General features: G+C 46.6%; 1 protein-coding gene across 1 annotated transcript in view; it reads left to right on the forward strand.

Moving 5' to 3' along the window:
- The first annotated feature begins 1,510 nt into the window (after positions 1-1,510).
- The window catches only part of ZNF362 (zinc finger protein 362), a 37,619-nt gene continuing 17,792 nt past the window's right edge, over positions 1,511-21,337 (forward strand). The window contains exons 1-5 of the mRNA XM_006886418.1: positions 1,511-1,641; positions 6,907-6,970; positions 7,143-7,389; positions 13,247-13,574; positions 14,350-14,574. Of these exons, the coding sequence (XP_006886480.1) occupies positions 1,604-1,641; positions 6,907-6,970; positions 7,143-7,389; positions 13,247-13,574; positions 14,350-14,574 (902 nt within the window). The 5' untranslated portion in view covers positions 1,511-1,603. The remainder of the gene's footprint in view (positions 1,642-6,906; positions 6,971-7,142; positions 7,390-13,246; positions 13,575-14,349; positions 14,575-21,337) is intronic.

Raw genomic sequence — 21,337 nt, forward strand, 5'->3', positions numbered from 1 at the left:
CAGGGGAGCTAATGCTCTTTCCCTCATCCTCTGGAATCCTGACCAGCTTGAAAGTGTAGACTGAATGTCACTTCCTCTTTCTGATGGCCTCCAACCTCAGATCACGTATGTCTTAAGGAGTGAGGAAAGAGCTCTGGAGGGCCTGGTGTGCAATGGTCAATTGATTGTCCACTATTCTGACCCTGACCTCCTGCTCCTCTGGGTCCCCAGACCCTTCCGAGAGCAGAATACCCCCTAAATTACTAACTACTGAACACACCACCCCCTGAATTACTAACTCTTGGGTCATCTTCTCCTGTGTGATTCACAGCCTCTGAAAACCCAGTGGAGAGAGGATTCCAACTCCACAGCAATGCATTTGGGGTGGTTTTTTTCCTTTATGGTTTATATTTCTTTTTAAGAATAATTTATTATTTTATAAAGGCAGCTGAACAGTATTACAGAGAATTCTGAAAATGAGAGAAACAAAGACAAAAAACAGATCAGGCCCCCCTCCCTCCCCCACACTCCCAGTCTCCCTCCAGGCGTGTCTTCCTGCAGCTTGCTTTTTCTGACGCAGGTTTTTATTTTTGCCTCCCTGTAATCACAGTGTCTGGGCAGTTTTGGGTCCGGCTCTCTCCTGTTTGCTTTGTTGGGAGCTAGTTCCCATGTGGCCACAGGGTTTGGACACATTGAATATTTAATGTCTGTGGGATAGGCCAGCTGGGGTGGGCCGTCAGCTCCTTGGCCACACCCTTCTGCCTCACAGTGGGCAAGCTTTCACCCAGGGCCCCGTTCACCCTGGGCTGCTTGTCCTCTTTGTGTCCATTTGTCCAGGTCTGAACCTCCCCAGATCGCAGGATCTGGCAACTATCCTAGTGGCCCTTCATGGAGCTTGTTGTGGGCTGGCTTCAGAGGTCACTCCCCTGATAGAATTAGACCTGCTTTCAAATCCAGACTTGGCTCTGTGACCTCAGACAAGTTACTTCTCTAGACCTCAGTTTCCTCATTTGTACAGTAGATCTTTTGTATTGGTGAAACTATGGACCTAATTCCCTAATAAGATCCCTGCCTTTTGCAAGTATTCAGGAACAAGTAATTAATATTATTGTACTTTTAATTTTGCAAAGAATTTCTTGTGCCACCCTGGTCTAAATGCTGGGAATAATAAAAGTGAATGAGGAGTAGTAACTCCACCCCCCTGAAGAGCATGAATCTCATGGAGAAGACATCCAGGAAAATAGATAATTGTGCCAAAGTGTGCTTAGCCCTATAGTGCTGCTGTGTCACACATGGGTGGGGTCCTGACTCTATCACTTGTTAGCTGTGTGACTTTGGGCAAGTTGGTTGACCTCTCTGAACGGCTATTTCTTCTTTGATTAACTGCCCATTTCCATGTGTTATCGGGAAGACGCAGTGATAACGATGCATATGACAAACTCAATATAGTGCCTGACACGTAGATAAGTGTTGAAATCAATGGTGGCGGCTGCCATTTTATTATTATTATTGTTATTATTATTCCCATATACAAGGTGCTGTTGGGAACACAGAGGAAGTGACTGACTGGGGGTTCAGGGGAAAGCTCCGTAGAAGAGGGAACACTTGAGCTGGGTCTTGAAGGATGAGTAGAAGTTCACCAAGTGGGAAAGGACACTCTAGGTAAGGAGCCTGTGATTCCAGGTCACAATCTGTCAATGAGGGGTTTGTTCTTTGGGGGATCAAGGCATTGTTTTCATCTCAATTCCCTTGACTACCCACTCCCTGCCTGCAGCAGAAACCTGCAGACTTGGCTGTGGGCAGTGAAGGGTCCTCGGGACCCCCCTGGGGGAGGTGTGAGCCCACCCTCCTTAATAGCATCCACCTGCGTCTCCTTTGTCCTGGTGGCTGTGGGTTCCTGCTCATGGGGATTGCTGCCTGTGTCTGGGGCCCCGGGTCTGTGTCTGTCATGTGCTGTCTGTCTGCATGTTCCTGTGGCTGTGTTTGTTCATATAGGTATCCAGGGGACCTTCCAGACCACATTGTGGGGGGCATCCTGCACGTGCTTCCCTGGGCCTTCAGCTCTGACCAGATTGCAGACCTTGCTCCTCTACCTCCTTGGTCTGTCTCCCCCTGACCTGGGTGTAGCCCCTGCCTCTCACTGTCAGTCTACAGGGGACTCCTAGTGGTATCGTCCCACTGCCTCCTCTCCTGGCCTCTCCATCCTCTCCTACACTAAGTAGTCAGAGGAGTCTCTCTAAACCACAGTTCCATCCCATCACCCCTGCTTCGAGTCCAGACTCTAGGCCTAGGATTTAGGGACCCACCTTCTAGGTCTACCCTGGCTGACGGCACCAGCCATGTCTCCCTTCTCCAGTTGACACCAGAATGCCTTATAGCTCCCCTTACATACTGTGTTGCTTTTCTCCTCTGGACCTTTGCTCAAGCTGTTGCTTCTGCAGGAATGCTCCCTACTCCATCTATGCCTGGCTAACTCCCACTCATCCTTTAAGACCCAAGGCAGGCATCACCTCCCCTGGGAAGTCCTCCTTGATCCCCACTTTCCAGGCTGGATCAGGTCTCTGACTCTAGGCCGCACCTTCCATATTTGGGGAAGAGGAGTACGTGGCTTGCCCACGATCACACAGCTGGTGAGTCAGAGCCAAGATTTCAAAGTAGGTTTTACCATTTTTCTCAGATGCCTTATCAACTAAACAAAGTAGTGTAGTCCAGGTGAGAGGTGCCTACAGAGACGAGAGGAGTGGGCAGATTTGAGAGAGCTTTCAGACATGGAATACAGATCTTAAGGATGTGAAGGGTGGTGGATCCAAAGTGTGAGAGGAGGGAGAACAGATGTGGTCGCTCCTGCATCTAGCAGAGCATCTGACAGACAGAAATGGCCTACTCAGAGTTGAGGATGATGGTAGATGCACGGCTTAGGGAAGGACCACATTCAGCTAGGCCTGATGAGTCTGAGCATTCCATGCAACAGCCAAGAGGTAGTTGAGAGAACAGGGCCTGGAGCTCCAGGAGAGGCCTGGCCTGGAGGTGACAGTAAGGGAGTTAGTTGGTACTTAAAATCTTGGAGTGGGAAGGAGATCTGGTAGCCTAGTGGCAAGAAGCTGCACTGCAATTCAAATCCACCACGGTTCAAATCCACCAGAAGCTCTGCTGGAGACGGAGGGAAAATCTCCTCCTGTACCAGTCAGATTTGATTTGATGGTACACGTACACACTCACACACACACACACACACACACACACACACACACACAGAATAATCTTGGAGTGGATAGAGAATCCCAGACCGAGGTCATGCTGGAGAGAAGAAGCTAGTGCTTGAAACCTTAGGTTGTGTGACTCATCAGGATTGGAGGGAAGATGAGGCCAGGGGAGAGATGGAACCTAGGTCCTGGGGCACAAAAGGCCCCTGTGACAAGAAGGTCTTGGAGAATGGGTCTCATCAGCTGCCCATTGGCTTTGACCTCATGGAGGTCATTAGTGGCTTATAACATAGTTATTTTCATAGAAGCTTGTAGGTCAGTATCTGCTTCTGCTTAGCTTGGGGCTTCTAGAGGACAGGGGTCATTCCATTTGTCTTGGGTTCTCCAGCTCTGGGCCTTAACTTGGCCTAGAACACATATTCCAGTGAATGAATAGGTAGATAGATGGATGAGTCAGTGGGCTAGTTGTCAGGATAATACTTCTTTCAGAACCAGCTCCAGGAGGTGTTGGGTTTATTCATCTACTTTTCCCACCTTTTGGAGCCAAAAAAATGAAATGACAGCTTATTGTCTCCATTACAAGTATCAGGGCTGTTGTCTTGGGGTTCATGTCACAAGGACCCTTGGCTTCTGCCTGGTTTTTGAGGCCCTGAGCAGTCTGCCTCCTCGGCTTCCAGCCCAGCACTCACTCAGCATTTCATCCCAGCATCTCAGCATGGCACTCCAAGACCAGCTCTGATGGCCCAGTGGTATGGAGTTACACTGCCAGGTTGAAGGCATGCTGTTTGATCTCACCAGCTGCTCCACAGGAAAAAGATGGGTGATGTCCTCTCGTGTGATTTACAGCCTCTGAAAACCTGCTAGAGAGTTAGCTATGAGTCGGTTCTAACACTATAGCATATAACAACAGCCAGCCAGCCCGAGAAAGATGCAGAAAAGTCAGACAGAGGCTATATAGAGCAGGTGAAATGACCCCCGGGAGACCCTCTTCCCTCTGTGGGGCCCCTGCTGTTTGACCAGGAGGTCTGACAAATGCATAGAGGATGTTTTATCTCATCTATGGTCCTTTGGACAAACTTTCTTTCCCACAATTCCCTAATTAAGAAGCCTGAGTTGGCATTGAATCCTAGAAGAGGAAGAGAGGATGACTTGCCTACATCTGTGCGGAGTAGCAAAGTTGAGTGAACAGATTCCCAGGCCAGAGCAGGAACAAGAGAGGGCAGCCTGTCTCACCCCCATTTTATAGATGAAGAAGACTGAGGCTAGGGCCAGTGTCCAGCATTTTTCCATATGTGTGGCCTGGAGCAATTCTGGGACCCTGCTTCTTATTCTGTGAAATAGGAGTGAATATTCTTCCTTGCCTCCCATCCTCCAAGGACTCTAATGAGAATGATAGTGGGCAAGGAAGAGCTTTGCAAACTGGCAGCAGTGCTAAATGATTGTGTAGGATTATCTTTAAAACTATTCTACACTGCAATCCCGAAGTGTGCAGTTCGTATCCACCAGATGCTCCACTGGAGAAAGAGGGGAAATCTCCTCCTGTGCCAGTCTGACCTGACTCAGTGGTATACAACAAGGAAAAAAAATTGAACTTGAAAACACAATTTCTTAAAAAAAGAAAGAAAACAACAATAAGAAACCCCCTCTTATTCTAAGTATTACTTCTTCATTTCATCATGCAACTCATATTATGTCTGGACCTAGGTACCAGGGACAAGGAGATGAACGAGACAAGAAGCATCTCTAATTTGCAGACTTTTCTGGACTGCCCCTTAGCTGCCTTTGCTCACGGTCCTGGGTCTCCTCACCCCTGGTTTGTAGCCCACTACCCTTTACATTTGTCTCTGTGGGCAGAGCAGGGGAGGGACCAATCAGGAGGCTGTGCCCTTCTGGAAAGCTAAGGGAATGGACTGACAAGCTAGACTTGGAGCCAAGCAGATTAGAGTGAAAATCTCAGCTCTCTGCTTACTTGCTGTGTGACCCTGTGCAAGTCACTGGATCTCTGAGCTTTAGTCTCCTCAGTTGTAAAATGGGAATGATAAGAGATGACCTGCCTTCCAGTATCAGTGGGTCTGGGACAAGGGCAGACACAGAAAAATCTTTGTTCCCTCATTGATACTGTTTGAGGCTTTTCTGAGACTTCCCAGGACCTGCGGCAGCCAGGGAGAGCTCCAGGCAGGAGGTAGTACTTGTTAGGCAGTTAGGGAAAGGCATTCCAGGTGCCAGTGTATGGTGGAAGCAAGAGGGTTGATAGAGAACAGGAGCTGCTCAGCTGCCCCAGAGGAGAGGATACTGACCCCTAGCCTGGCCAGTGCCAAATGAAATCAGCCTCCTGACTGCGAGTGAGGGACAAGATCTTTTGCATATGAATATTTGCTCAGCCTAGGAGTGGGGTTAGGGTTTGCAAAGCAAATTCCCCAGAGGAACCAGCTTGAGCAAGATTTCTTGTTTTGATTCTGTGGCACTTAACTTGGTTGTCTTAGACAGGTCTTGTCTTCTTTCTCTAAGCCTCAGTTTCCTCCCCTATAAAATGGCATAAAAATTTCCCTGTCCCTACTTTCCAAAAAAGATCATAGGAGAGAATATATACAAAGCTACTTTCCCTTATTCCCCCCCATCTGAAATCTTCTCTCTAAAATTCCAGTAGGGTCCAGGAATATATAGTTTGTTTGGGTTTTTTGTTTTGTTTTGTTTTGTTTTTTGATGGTTTTTTTAACCTTTCCTGTCCAAATAAATGTTTGTATAGAAGGAACAATACCAATTAGATGAGCAATTTTTGTCAGATAGGACTGAGCTTTATAGCAGGCAAGATTTACTGTCATGGTCCTGTAAGTCACCGATTTACTCGAGGATCGCAGGTTGACCCCAATCCTTTGGAAGATTGAAACAGCTTGGAGGGCCCATCTTTGACAGTCCTTAGTTGAAAAGTCTTTCTAACTGCACAGGTCTGCCATGGAACTTGGCAGAAGTGAAGGCTCCTGGACAGGTGGTCACACACTTCATCACATAGGTTTACTGTGTAGCCTCAGACTGTCTTGCATCAGATGCCCTTAACCTCCTCCTTAAACAGTGTCCTCAAGCCTATCCTTGCAGGTAAAATGTTGCACACACCCATGCTTATTTCTTGAGAATAACTTTCCAGAAATACCATTTATTGGGTCAAAAGGCCATGATCATCTGAGGCTCTCTAAATCCTACTGCCAAATTGTCCTTCAGAAAGGTAATATCTAGTGACCCAAAGCTACCCAAGGTAAGGATGTCTTGTACTTGAGGGGCAGCGTTCAGGAGAAGGGGTCAGTAATGGACAGTTGGCTCTGCTCTGTGGCCATTTACAAAGTTGCCTCCAGGACCTCCCCTCCTTGCTGCCCCCTATTTGTCTTTAGGTGTAAGGCTTTTGTGTGAAATCCTTGGGTCCAAGGGTTCTGCAGCCAAGAGTCAGCCTGAAAATGGGGATCGATTTGCCACAGTCGGAGTGATAGGGGTTGGGAGAGCTGGGAGCATTGTGGCCTGGAGGCAACTTTTGAGCTCTAAGACCCACTGAGTCTGAATTCCAGACTTTTCAGCCCGGAGATGTGGTCCCCTGGACTTGGTGGGAAGGCTCCAGGTCCTCAGGGGCAAATATCCCAGATACAGGCCTGAACTGAAGTGAATGTAGATGTTGGGTGCTCACCTCAGGCTGGTGGGGAGGGTTCTCTTCCCTGTGACAGTCTTTCTCTCCCCACAGGATGGCTGAGCCTCGATTTAACAACCCCTACTTCTGGCCCCCTCCTCCCACCATGCCCAGCCAGGTAAGATTGAACTTCACCCCTATGCCTGCTTAATCCCCATTGGAGTTGCTTCCCTCTCCAAGTCGTTTTGGATGCCACCAACAGGACGAGGGACTTGCAGGTGTACTGGTGAGTCCAGGGAGGAGCTGGGTCCGCCCCAAGCCCTATCAGTCCCTCTCCTCTCCTACTACAGCTGGATAACTTAGTCCTGATTAATAAGATCAAAGAACAGCTGATGGCAGAGAAGATTCGGCCACCACACCTACCGCCCACATCGGCAGCGTCACAGCAACCTCTGCTGGTGCCGCCGGCCCCCGCCGAAAGCAGCCAGGCCGTCATGTCACTGCCGAAACTGCAGCAGGTGCCTGGGATACACCCTCAGACTGTGCCGCAGCCGGATGTGGCGCTCCATGCACGGCCTGCCACGAGCACCGTCACAGGTACGGCCAACGAGGCAGGGCTAGGTAAGTGGGCGGAGACTGATACTAGAGGGGTGGGGCTTTGGTAGAGAGGCGGGGACTACTAGTCAGGAATGGGGCGGGGCCTGTGAGATGGGCGGAGACTGAATACTAGGCGGATTTAGGGCGCGCCCTAGAGGGTAGATACTAGGTTATTAAGCTCAGATAAGGCGGAGCCTGGAGGAAGATCAGAGATAGGGCCGGGCCTTGTGGATGGGCGGAGACAGCTCAGGCAGCGATGGGGCGGGGCCTGGAAAATGGGCAGAGACAGTATCAGGGCGGGCCCTGGAGAATAGATAGAGGATGGGGCGGGGCCTCGATGGATAGAGGCAGTATTAGGCAGAGATGGGGCGGGGCCTGGAGGATGGGTGGTGGATAGGGCGGGGCCTGGGTGAGCTGAGGCAGTATTAGGCAGAGATGGGGCGGGGCCTGGACAATGAGGGGTGGGCGGGGCCTGGAGGATGAGCGGAGGGAGACTGAATTAAGTGGAGACAGGGCCATAGGGTAGCACCTGGTGGTAGGGACATGTTAGACGGAGACAGTACCAGGTGGAGATGGAACTGGGCGTGAAGGATGGGCGGAGAGGAGAAGGGGAAGAAGTGGAGATCAGCTTGGAAGTTAGGATTTGTTCAATACTATGTAATATCTAGGCAGCAATTTGGACGAGATGATAGGGTGATCTGAGTAGCCAAAATTACCAAACTGGGAGACTTCATTCAGTGGGTGAGCCAGGGAGGCCAGTCCACCCAAGTACACCAGTAAAACCAAGTCCATTTATAGATTTTGAGAATCCTGAGAACCGTAGGAGGAAGAGCTTTGGTGGCGAAGTCCTTAAGGAGCTACGTTGCTAACACATAATTGGCGCTTCTCTGGCGATTCGAATCTGCCAGCAGCTCTGCAGGAGAAAAGAACAGTCTCCTGTGTGATTTATAGCATCCAAAGCCCACTGGAGGGTCAGCAGTGAGTCGGATTCAGCTTGATGACATTGAATTTGCATTTTGAGGTTTTTCTATTCAAGGAAAGATTGGAGTAATAAAGATTAGGAAGAGGGAGAGGCATGGACAGGAGTGTGTGTGGATGGCAAGAGTCAGAGAGCCTTTTTAGTTGGGAGGACCAAGAGATGATAACAGCAGCATCTAACTCCAGCTGAGTACATCTTGTTTGTGTTTACTAATATTTGCAAGCAAGATTCTACTGAAGAGTATCCAAAAACGACTGGAACAGCATATCAGCAGAGAGCTGCCAGAAGTCCAGGCTGGGTTTAGAAGGAGTCGTGGTACTAGGGATATTGTAGCTGATGTTAGATGGATCTTAGCTGAAAGCAGGGAATACCAGAAGAATATCTATCTGTGTTTCATTGATTATGCAAAAGGCATTTGACTGTGTGGATCATAACAAACTGTGGCTGACTCTGAGAAGAATGGGAATCCCAGAACATTTATTTAATTGTGCTAATGTGAAACCTATCCTTGGACCAAGAGGCAGTCATTAGAACAGAGCAGGGTAACACTGCATGTTTCAAAATTGGAAAGGGTGTATGCCAGGGATGTGTCCTATCTCCATACCTTTCAACCTGTATGCAGAGCAGATTATCCGAGAGGCTGGGCTCTATGAGGAGAAGTGTGGCATCAGGATTGGTGGAAGATCTATTAACAGTCTGCGTTATGCAGATAACACAACCCTGCTTGCTGAAACTGAGGAGGACCTCATGCACTTGCTGCAGAGGGTCAAGGACTGCAGCCTTCAGTATGGACTGAGGCTCAATGTCAAGAAGACAAAGATTCTCACCACTGGACCAATTGGTAGCATCAGGATGGATGACGAAGAGATTGAGATTGTTCACAGCTTCAGTTTGCTCGGCTCCACAGTCAACACTCTTGGCACCAGCAGCCAGGAAATAAAAAAAACGTATTGCGATGGGAAAGTCTGCTGTTAGGGACCTCTCTAAAGTACTCAAGAGCAATGGTGTCTCTCTGGAGACTAAGGTGCACCTGATATAGGTCATGGTCTTTGCAATCATTTGTTATGCATCAGAAAGTTAGACAATGACTAGGGAGGATAGAAGGAGAATTGATGCCTTTGAGCTGTGGTGCTGGAGAAGAGTATTGAATGTATCATGGACTGCCAAGAAAACAAACAGTTTCATCCTAGAGAGGGTTAAACTAGGCTACTCCTTGGAGGCATGGATTCTGGGGCTTTGTCTGACATACTTTAGACATGTTGTGAGGAGAGACTGGTCCTTGGAGAGGGCCATCATGCTTGAGAGGGTGGAGGGACGGCACAAGAGGGGAAGACCCTCTATGAGATGGATTGATTCAGTGAGTGGGGTAATCGGGATGGGTGTGTCAGGGGCAATGCGATTGGCACAGGATAGAGCAGGGTTTAAGGCTGTTGTACATAGGGTCGCTATGAGTTGCAAACAACTCAATGGCACATAACAACAACAACAACATTTGTTTATTACCCTCAACAGTCCTGTAGGATTAGGTTAAAGCATGGACAGTTTGTTGATGTTGTTTTTTTTTACTTACAAAATCAGTTTCTTTTTCTTAATGGAGGCAGAGACAGGTAAAAGTCAAGTAAAACTATGGCTCCACAACTAGCAAGAGGCAGTCATGCAGCCCAACCTTAACAGCTGTTTCTCTATTCATTGCCCTGCTGAGGGTCTAGAGGAAGCAGGCACCAGATTATGATGTACCCTGTGGAAGCAGTGGTGGGCAATGGCCAAGTGCAGTGCTCAACTGCTCCTTGGGAGAAACAGGCAACACAAAGATTACAGCTTTGCTTCCACAAAGATTATAGCTTTGAAACACTATGGGGCAGTTCTGCTCTGTCCTGTAGAGTCACTGGATTGGAATTGATTTGATAATGGGTTTGGTTTTCTGTGAGTTACAATAAACAGTTTGGTCTTTACCCACTAGCAGAGAGGAGTCATTAAAGGTTGGTTTTGATTTTTTTTTTTTAGTAGAAAAGGGAAGTGGTGGGATTGGGGTTTTAAAATATGAGCGTGGCTGTGAGATGGAGACTAGACAGGGGACCAGCAAGGAAGCAGAGATCTGCAGGAGATGATGGTGGCCTGAACAAGGCAGCAGCAGAGGAGATAGCAAGGAAGAAGGAGAGAAGTGACAGGTGTGAGGGATACTGAAGATGAAGAGTGGACAGAGCTTATAGCTATCCTGGATGGAAGGGCTTGTGGAGGGAGAAAAGATGAGAAGACTCCCAGATTTTTGGCTTGAGCAGTGCACAGGGCTACTGAGAAGGGATCACGGGAAGAGAAACAGCGTTGGGGAAGATAAGAGCTCAGTACTGGGGAGCTTGAAGCCAAGGGGACAACCTGCGGCAGTTTCCAGGGGCCGGAGCTGTCTCATACCCTCCTCAGAGCCAGTGGAGAGCTTTGTCCAGAGACCACTGCAGCTGGAGCTTTGTTCCTCTCCTGGCTCGCCTTGTGCCACCAGCCTCCCTTCTGCCCGCCTTCTCACTGAGCTACCCAAGAATTATGAGGCCCGGTGAGCCTCCCTCCAGTCCCAGCTGCACGCTGCACATTCCCATTATGATTTTATTAAATTTATTTTTTCATTATAAAAGTAATATTAAAAAAGTAATATAAGCATATTAAGGGAAATTTGGGAAAAAGAGAAACTGAGAGAGGAAAGAAAAAACCCCACTGATAATCCTTGGTTCCTAACTCTAATTTAGAGAGCCCTGTGGTCCATTTCCTTTTCAATCTTAGGGGTTTTTTTTACATGTATATGTGTTTTGTGGTACGGCTGCTTGCAGGACTTTAGCTCGATTTTCCTACTCATCATTTTATAGTACAGTACTCATCAATAATAGTAAAATAAATACAGATACTATTCTATCTCTTATTATAAAGATAATACCTAGCCATTATAGAAAGTTTAGAAATCGTAGATAGGCAGAAAAGGGGAAAACTTAGCCCTGTTCCTACTATTGTTAGCGTTTTTCTATGTTTTCACCGTAATTTATTTCATTTTATCCTTTAATCACAGATATAAAAAATGGATGAATTCACAAGGTAAAATATTCAAATAATATAGAAACATATAAATACCTATATGAAAATTTTCCTTTACCAAATACTTCATCTCCTTCCCCAGAGAGAACCACAATTAACACTGTGACATGTCTTCTCACACATATCCGTGTACTTTGACGCATAACACATGTGCAGTGTATGTGTGTGTCTGTATAAATGGGTTCATGCTGCCTGTGGTTTCCCTTTTTCCCCTGATGGTGCACTTGAAATTCTTTCTTTGTCACTACACTGTGTCTGTCTTATTTTTACGGCTGTGTAATCCTCTGTGATGAGGAGAGACCACATCTGTTTACACATCCCCTACTGCAGAAACATCCTTGGATAACACAGTTAAGTGCTCAACTTCTAACCAGAAGGTTGGTAGTTGGAGCCCACACAGAGGCTCTTCAGAAGAAAGGCTTGGCAGTCTCCTCCTGGGAAGTCACAGCCATGTAAACCCGATGCAACACAGCTCCTCTCCGCAACACCTATAGGTAGTCACTGGTTGAAATGGACCTGATGTCAACTGGGTTTTTATTTTACTGAGGAGAAAAGAATTATGTCATTTTGTCTGGAAAAACCGTGTATACAGATCTTTGTACTCACATGTAAATGTTTCTTTATGGTAGATTTCTGGAGATGGAATTCTTTGGCCAAAAATTATGTGTATTTTTTAAAAGTTTTGAGCAGTTGCCTATGGGTTGAGTATAAATCAATCAGTGGCATTTTCTTTATGGTTGTTCAGATGTGTAACTTCCCCAAGAAGATAAGATGGGGCTTTGTTTCTTCTAAATATTCTCCAAAAACAGCAACATTTTTGGTGCACAGAATTTTTATTTCCTTTTAAAAAAAATTTAATTTTAACATCTAAGAGGTACCATTTTCAATTTTCTTTTTTTTTTTTACTTAAACCACTGTTGTTAGGTACTGTTGTCTCCAACTCATGACTGTGTACAACTGAACAAAACACCGTCTGATCACTATTGTTCTCCAGGTTGTAGCCACTGTGTCTCACAGAGGGTCTTCTCTTGTGCTAACCCTCTACTTTTCTAAGCATGATGCCCTTCCCTAGGGACTGGCCCTTCCTGATAACATATCCGGAGTATGTAGAGGTGAAGGGTCACCATCCTTGCTTCTAAGGAGCACCTTGGTTATTCCTCTCCCAAGACAGATTTCTTTGATTTTTTGGCAGTCCATGGTATAGTCAATATTCTTTGCAAACACAATTTGAAGACAGAATCTTGCTTTGGCCTTCCTTTTATTCATTGACCAACTTCCATTATTTAAAACAACCCAAAACAAAAACAAAATACCCTTTTATTACAGAAGTAAATAATAATAATAAAGTTACTCGTCAAAGAATCAGGAAGCACAATTAAGTTAAAAAAAAAGAAATAATTTTCCAGAAATTAATACTGTCACCATATCACATATTCATGCAAGTGTGACACTTTTCTTTTTTCTAGCAAACAACTCCTTTTCCCAACTGGCAGAGGAGATTGAGCACTCTTCACTGACACCTTTCTTGTACAGTTCTGTTGCCTCTCAGTTTTTTATTATAAATAACATAGCAGTGACCATCTTTGTGGCTTGACCTTCATCTGTGGTTTGAATTCTTTCCAGAGAGCCTCTTGTTTGATTTGCTGCAGTTCCAAGGTATCTTAGACACCAGCCACTCACACAGGGGTCTCAGCTGATGAATGGTGCCAGGTCACAGGTCAGGGCAAGCTGGGCGGGGTCCAGGGCTGAGCCAGTGTCTCCAGCTGCTCTTCAGCCCCGCCTCCTCCCCTCCTGTCTTCATAGGTCTGGGGCTGTCCTCCAGGACGCCGGCTGTGAGCACATCGGAGTCAAGCACGGTCACCGGCACGGGTACCAGCACCCCGTCCACACCCACCACCACCAGCCAGAGCCGCCTCATCGCCTCGTCCCCCACCCTCATCTCAGGGATCACCAGCCCCCCCCTCCTGGACTCCATCAAGACAATCCAGGGCCATGGCCTGCTTGGCGCCCCCAAGTCTGAGCGCGGCCGAAAAAAGATCAAGGCGGAGAACCCAGGGGGCCCTCCTGTTCTCGTCGTCCCCTACCCCATCTTGGCCTCGGGTGAAACTGCAAAGGAGGGCAAGACATACAGGTGTGGACCTGGAGGAAAGATGGTCTCTGGCCAGGGCTGGGAACGAGAGCTGAGGCTTGCCCCCACCAAGCAGCTGGGCCTGAAAGAGAGACCCAGGCGAGTAGGGCCTCTGTCCACTAGCTAGGCCCTGGACAGTATAGCCGGATTCTTCAGCAGTGCCTTAGGGCTGGCCGGATGTGCAATGTTGATGCTGGGAGCAGTCCTCACCATGACCCAGGCTTTGAGCCAGACCATTTGCCCTCACTTCAGTCAGTGTTCTCAGCCCTGGCTGTAGCCAGGGAGCTTTTTTCAAAAAATGCCAGTGCGAGCTCCCCAGGCTCCAGAGATTCGGATTTCATTTGTCCTGAGGCTCCTAAGCATTTGTGGGTTTTGTTGTGTTTTCTTTTTTAAAAGCTCCACAAACCAAAGCACTCATTGCCATCAAGTCGTTGGTCAATCACTGCAGCCCTCCATGCTAGAGTAAAACCTCTCTGTAGGATTGTCTGGGCTGTGATTGTTATGAAAGCAGATCACTGGGCCTTTCTCCTGGTAAAGTTCACAAGATTCTAATGAACTTCAGGGTTGAGAACCAGTTCCTAAGTGTGTTAGGGAACTCCAAGGCCTGTGTTCCTTAAACTTAACTCCCAGGTGGAAGTGTGCCCCCAAGTGGAAGAGCTTTCTCCCAATCTGGGATCCTAAGGTTTCTCTGACGTGAGCAGGTAGAAGGTCTCCCCTGATGTGTGCAGCCTGGAGGTAGGAAGAGCCTTCCAGTTGTGAACCTGCCTCTCGCCCGCAGGTGTAAGGTATGCCCGCTGACCTTCTTCACCAAGTCCGAGATGCAGATCCACTCCAAGTCGCACACAGAGGCCAAGCCCCACAAGTGCCCGCACTGTTCCAAGTCCTTTGCCAACGCCTCCTACCTGGCCCAGCACCTGCGCATCCACCTGGGTGTCAAGCCCTACCACTGCTCCTACTGTGATAAGTCCTTCCGACAGCTCTCCCACCTCCAGCAGCACACCAGGTGAGTAGCCTGCCTGGTGCTGCCTGCCAGCAGCTTGATTCAGAACCACACCTGGTGCAACATAAGAGGGGTGAGGACCTTCTGTAGGTTCCCATCATGCTCAGGGACAACACCAGTTTATATGCTTGCCTTTCAAGACCTTTCCCACTGTACTCCAGCTTCAGTGCTTCTTATGTCTAGGTCTTTGCACATATGCCCTTTACCTGAAACACCCTTTCCTTCTTGTGCTTTATTTCTCGGGCTAACTTTTATTCACTTTTCAGTTGACCTTTTTTCCAGGAGGCCTTCCCAGACACCACAGCTGGTAAAGGGACTCAGCTTCTATGGTTCTCCAGGTCTCATGTGTTCTCATTTCAGCAGTGGTGGGCAGCTAGGGACTTAGCTGGCTGGTCCCCTTCTCATTGTAGTGGGAGCTTTTAAGGGCACAGGCTTGGTTTTCTCTATTTCCACATGCCTAATAGGGGATACATAATAGGCATCTAGGCATCACTTAGACATTTATGGTATAACTGAACCAACAGTTAATTACATAGTATATGATTAACTGATATTTTCAGAGCCTGTATGTCTCCTGATCAAGAGACATAGTGCACTGGGAAAGTCTGCAGTCAGGGGCTTCTACAAATTACTAATGAGTAATGATGTTAGTATGAGGACTAAGGTGCACCTGATTCAGACTTTCCAATTGTTTGTGTGCTGTGCATCTGAGAACTGGACAATGAATAAGGATGACTAAAGCAACATTACTAGAGCTCTGGTGGCCTAGTGGCAAGAAGCTGCCCTGCAATTCTGAAGGAATACCGTTTGAATCCACAAGCTGCTCCATGGGAGGATCGGCATCTCCTGTGAGATTAACTACCTCAGAAAACACACCAGAGGATCAGCTATGGGACACTGGAAAAATCTGCTGTCAAGGACCTCTCCAGAGTACTGAGAAACACCTATTTTGGTCTAGAGACTAAGCCTGATCCAGGTCATGGTCTTCACAATTACTTACTATGCATCAGAGAGCTGGACAGTGACTAAGGATGACAGAAGAAGAATTGATGCATTTGAGTTGTGGTTCTGGAGAAGAGTCTATAACATGGACCACCTAGAAAACAAGTCTGTCTTGGAGCTGGGTGAAACCAAGTTTATTTTTGGAGGCTCAGATTTTAAAGCTCCATCTCACATATTTTGGGCATGTGACCAGGAAGGATTAGACATTAGAAAAAGACATCATGTTCAGAAGGGTGTAGGGACAGTGCAGTAGAGGAGGACAGCAGATGAGTTGGACTGATACAGAAAATGAGGGTAGGTGTGCCAGAGTCAGTGAGACTGGCTCAGAATAGGGCAAGCTTCAGAACTGTTGTACAGAGGGGTTGCTGTGAGTCACAAGTGACTTGATGGCACATAACAACAAAGAAAAACAGGTACCTTTGAGTTGTGGTATTGGAAGAGAGTACTAAATATCCATGGACTGCCAAAAAAATACACAGATATGTCTTGGAGAAGGTGAAGCCAGATTGCTCCTTGGAAGCAAGGATGATAAAGCTTTGTCTCGCATACTTTGGACATGTTGCTAGAAGAGGCTATTCCTTGGAAAAGAACATCATATTGGAGAGGTGGAGGGAATGGCAAAGGAGAAGAAGACCCTCCACTAGGTGGATTGACACAGTGACTGCAGCAATAGGCTCAAGTGTGTCAGAGATTGTGATGTTGGCACAGGATAGAACAGGGTTCAGGTCTGTTGCATACGGGATCACTATGACTGCACCTAACAACAATATACTATTGTATGCAAGATCTGTTGGCATAGTCTGGGAGTTGCACTGCAAACCCAAAGTCCACACCTCTCTGGCAGCTTGAATCCACCAGTAGCTCTAAGAAATAAAGATGTGAGTCTCTTCTGTGGATTTCTAGCCTTCAAAGCCCGGTGGAGGATCAGCTACAAATCAGTTCCAGCTTGGCAGCCATGAGGTTACGAGACGATGCAATATGTTAGGAGTCCCCAGGTAGTGCAAACAGGTAATGTGCTCATACATTAACCAAAAGGCTGATGGTCAGAGTCTCCCTAAAAGGCAATGAAGAGGAAAGGCCTGGTGATTGACTTCCATAAGATCACATTGAAAACCTTGCCGCCAGTCAGAACTGGCCTGGCAGTAACTGCTTTTTAGTTTTTTATGCTATGTACTGGTTGTGGTTCTAGATGCTGAGGATAGAGCAGTGAACGAAATAGACACAAATCTTGTCTTCATGCAGTTTACAGTTAAGTGTGTGAGTGGTTGGTTCAGAGACAAGCAATGGTTTTAAAGAGAGAAAAGCAATCTGCTTGCTGAGTTTTTGCAGGGGAGTAGAGATTTCAGGAAGAAAATCCACAGATGCTTAAAGAAGCACATCCAAAGTTGCCAAAATTACAATTCCTCTGCTCAGTGGGAGGAAATTGCCGTTTTCTTACCTGATTATCTTTTCTTCATGCCAATATTAGCAGTGTGAAAATCAGAAATCAAGCATTGGGTTTTTCTTCTTAAATTGTGCAGATCTGAATTTAGAGGGAAGAGTTCCAGGTTTTACCTATTTCAGGGACTCTGTGAGAGTTCCAGGTTCAATCCCTGGACAGTGTACCTCAGATAGTCCCTGCCCGTCTGCGAGTGGAGAGTGGTGTACTGCTCTGCTAAGGAACAGATTTCAGTAGAATCTCTAATCTGTAGCAAGTTGCACTGCTAACCACAGGCTGCACATCCCTAGGGGTTCGAACCTACGGTGGCTCGTTGGAAGGACGGTCTCTTCCCATTGCATTTCTAACCTTGGAAGCTCAATGCAAGGTTGCTCTGGGGCAATGAGTTTACATTTGAGTTTTTAATGATGAGCTAGGTAGAAAGGCATGATGATCTGTTTCCAAAAGCCAACCAGAAAAAACTCCATGGACCACAACAGTTTGGTCGTTACCTGATCACAGTGATGGCACATGACCGGACAGCATCTCACTCCCTTGTATGTGAACCACATTATTTTTGCTTGTTCCCAGGATGTGAAATGCTTTGCTTATTTTTGACTGTGGGATGGTAACGTAGGTTTGATAGTATGAGGCAAATGGCATGATGCCAGCAAGGGAGGTATCAGCCGATGTCTTATCCTTCTAAGCCATGGGCATGTTTGGACAATTATCTGATTTTCCCTTATTAATTTTCAGATTTATAAAAATTTAAAATTTGAAATACATAAGTATGTTGGTTAAACACAATCTTTTATGATTGTATGATCATTTCAATTTACTGTCATTGAGTCAGAACCGACTCTTCACTGACCCTCCATTGGGTTTCCAAGGCTGTAAATCACACAGGAGGAGATTGCCCATCTTTCTCCCCGGAACTGCTGATAGATTCGAACTGCCAGAATGGCATGGCCTTTGGATTGACAGCACAACTCCCTGTGAGCTACGCCACCCGAGCTCTCTTACCCGAGCTCTCTAGAGGATGTGATACTAAGGCCTGAAGGCCACCTTCTGTCAATAGGCTTTGGAAAGCACCCGGGACATAATTTTAACCATTTATTTGGTCTTAAAAATATTTTTATTTATTAGTGTATTTCTGAGATCAGGAACCTAGGACCATCCAGCTCACCTCTGCCAGGTTGTGCTCAAATAACCTGTCATGGGGGAAGGGCACCTTCTTTCAGGGGGTTCCCAGACTTGTCTCAAAGTCCTTGACTAGCAGCACTTGACTTTTCCCCTTTTTTTTTTAAATAATCTGCGCTGTGCTGGAGAAGGAGGGGCAATCTCCTCCTGTGCCAGTCAAATCTGATTTGACAGTACACACAAAAAAAAGTAAAAATGAAAAATAACCTGCAAGATGGAAGTTCCTTCAGCCAGTGAGAAGATGCAGTTGTGTTTCTGGAGAACAGGAAGGAAAAGCCTGGTGTCCATCTGTGAAGCACAGCCTCTGTTTCTCACTGTCAGGCTTTTCATGCCTAATTAAGTGCGAGTTTTCGTTAAATGTGACATTTGTGGCATGGTCATGGTTACAATTTGATTTGCCCACTTATAACCTGTTAGGAAGGAGGACAGATTCTTAATGAACCTCTTTGCTGTCCGACAACTAACAGTCATGGAAAGAAAAGTGTCCCAGGAAAGGCACTGTGAATATTTTTTAGCGATTGTTCCCAGCAGTTTTGTACTCAAGGCCAATTTTAAATGTTATTTTCCATGGAATTACTTTTTAAAAGTTTCCTTGATAATTTATATTAAATGTTCATTGGCTTTAAAAATTATTTTTTTTAATTATTTGTGTGTGTGTACCGTCAAATCAGATCTGACTGGTACAGGAGGAGATTGTCCCTCCTTCCCCAGCAGAGCATCTGGTGGATTCGAACCTTGCGCCTCTAGGTTTGCAATGCAACTTCTTGCCACTAGGCCACCAGAGCTCCCCGGGTTTAAACAACTTTTAACCCTTGAGTTCTGGAGGGTTAGAATAAGGCACTGTTTGAGAAATATATTCCATAGAGTCAGAACTGACCCACAGCTGACAATTCAGCCAGTTTTCAGAGGCAGTAAATCACTCAGGAGGAGATTGCCCATCCTCCTCCCACAGAGCAGCTGGTAGCCTCGAACTGCATTCCTTTGGGATTACAGCACGGATTCTTGCCACTAGGCCACCAGAGCTAGTTTGCTTTCTCCCTCTCTCTCCCTCCCCTTCTCCCTCTCTCCCCCCTCCTCCTCTCCACCTCTCCCTCCCTCTCTCCCTCTCCTTCTCCCTCATCTCTTCAATTGAGGATTAAGGACCTGGTGGTGCAAAGGTCAAGTGATTGACTACTAATGGAAAGGTTGGAAGTTCACACCCACCCAGTGGCACTATGGAAGACAGACCTAGCAGTCTGCTCTTGTGTAGATTACAACCTAGAAAACACTATGAGTCAATTCTACTCTGTCATGTGGAGTTGCTGTGTGTTGAAACAGTTTCAACAGTATCTTTCACCACCACTAAGGTGGGAACTAGAGATGCCATAGCTCTCAGGTGCTGCTCTTAGTTCCAACTCCTAATAACCCTGTATTCCTTCACCATCTCTAGTCACTGCCTCTTGAGCCCAATTTTTGCATCCACGTGTCAGTCCGTAGCATTGAAGGGCTTCCTCTTTTTTTTGCTGACCCTCTACCAAGCGTGATGTCCTCCAGGAACTGATTCCACTTGATAACATGAAATGAAGTCTTGCTGTCCTCACTTACAAGGGAAATTCTGCTGGGTTGTACTTCTTCTAAGAAATATTTGTTCTTTTACCTGCCAGTCAGGGGTATAGTCCATATTCTTTGATAGCACTGTAATTCAAAGGCAGTGATTCTTCTCCTTCTTTACTCATTGTCCAGCTTTCTCATGCATGTAAGGAGATTGAAAATACCACTGCTTGAGTCAAGTGGGAATTAGCCCTCCAAATGATATCTTTGCTTCTTTAACACTTTAAAGAGGTCTTTTTCAGCAGAGCTCTGGAGGCATAGTCCACAGGGGCTTTCTCACAAACTCAGAGGCTGAGCTTCTCAGGTGGTTCAAATCCACCAGTGGCTCCATGGGAGAAAGATGAGCAATCTCCTCCGTTTGACTTACAGCCTTGGAAACCCGCTGGAGGGTCAGCTAGGACTCAACAGCAGTTAAGTGTGAGAGTTTGAAGCAGATTTGCAATACTTAATTTTTCTGACTGCTGTTTATATGGACGTTGATTCCGGATGCAAGTAAAGTGAAGTCTTTGACCACTTCAGCACTAGAGATCCATCTTGGAGGGAAAACTGTTTCCTTTTGTGCCCACGGGGAGCTCTTGTGGTGTAGTCTGAAGGGATTGGTACCGCTAACCTAAAGATTACACATCTCTGGTAGTTCAAACCCACCAGCCACTCTGCAGGGGAAGGATAGGTAGTCCCTGCCATTGCAGTTGACAGTTGAAGAGTGACTATGAGTTAGAACTGACTTGACAGCCGCAAGTTTGAGATTTTGCGTTCATATGCCGACTGTCATTGTTGTGTGCCATCGAATTGGAAACGACTTATGGCTGATTCTCCAGCAGGTTTTCAGAGGCAGCAAATAGCACAGGAGGTAATCACCCATCTTTCAACCGTGGAGCAGCGGGTGGATTTGAACCGCATGCTTTTGGGTTGGCAGTGTAGCTCCTTATCCACTAGGCCACCAGTGCTCCCTATAAGAAAAGAATAGTAATCACAAATAAATCTATTTGACCCAGCCACTGGTAATAATTCCCGCTCTGCTGACCTTAGTTAGTTCACCTTACCAAGTTGTTTCCTGTGTTAAAGTTGTTTCTTCTTGGATCCTGCTGGCCTTCGGCTGCCTGCAGTCATGGTGACAATGTCACCTGCAAGCCTGTGTGCATTAATCTAGTTCTAAATAAAAACAGCCACGTGTGTCTGCTATACTCCGATGCTGTCATTCTTTGATGTTTCTTTGAGAAAACTCAATTTCTGACCTGCAGTTTTAAGCAGAGGCCTTTAGGCAAATGTAAATGGCAAAGCAGACCAGATGGTAAGACTATTTAACTTTAGTCCGTTTATTGGAATAACTATTTATGTCAGCCAAGACATTCGAAGAGTCTGTGGAACCAAGGATATCATTGCTGCTGTCAGATGGATCCTGACTGAAAGCAGAGAGTATCAGAAGTATGCCTGCATGTGTTTTATTGACCATGCAAAAGCATTTGACTGTGTGGATCATAACATACTATGGTTAACATTGTGAGGAATGGGGAATTCCAGAACACTTACTTATGCTTATAAAAAATCTATACCTAG

This window comes from Elephantulus edwardii, unplaced genomic scaffold, assembly GCF_000299155.1.
Source record: "Elephantulus edwardii isolate Elephantulus edwardi_28Jun2011 unplaced genomic scaffold, EleEdw1.0 scaffold00049, whole genome shotgun sequence".
Classification (NCBI taxonomy): Eukaryota; Metazoa; Chordata; class Mammalia; order Macroscelidea; family Macroscelididae; genus Elephantulus; species Elephantulus edwardii.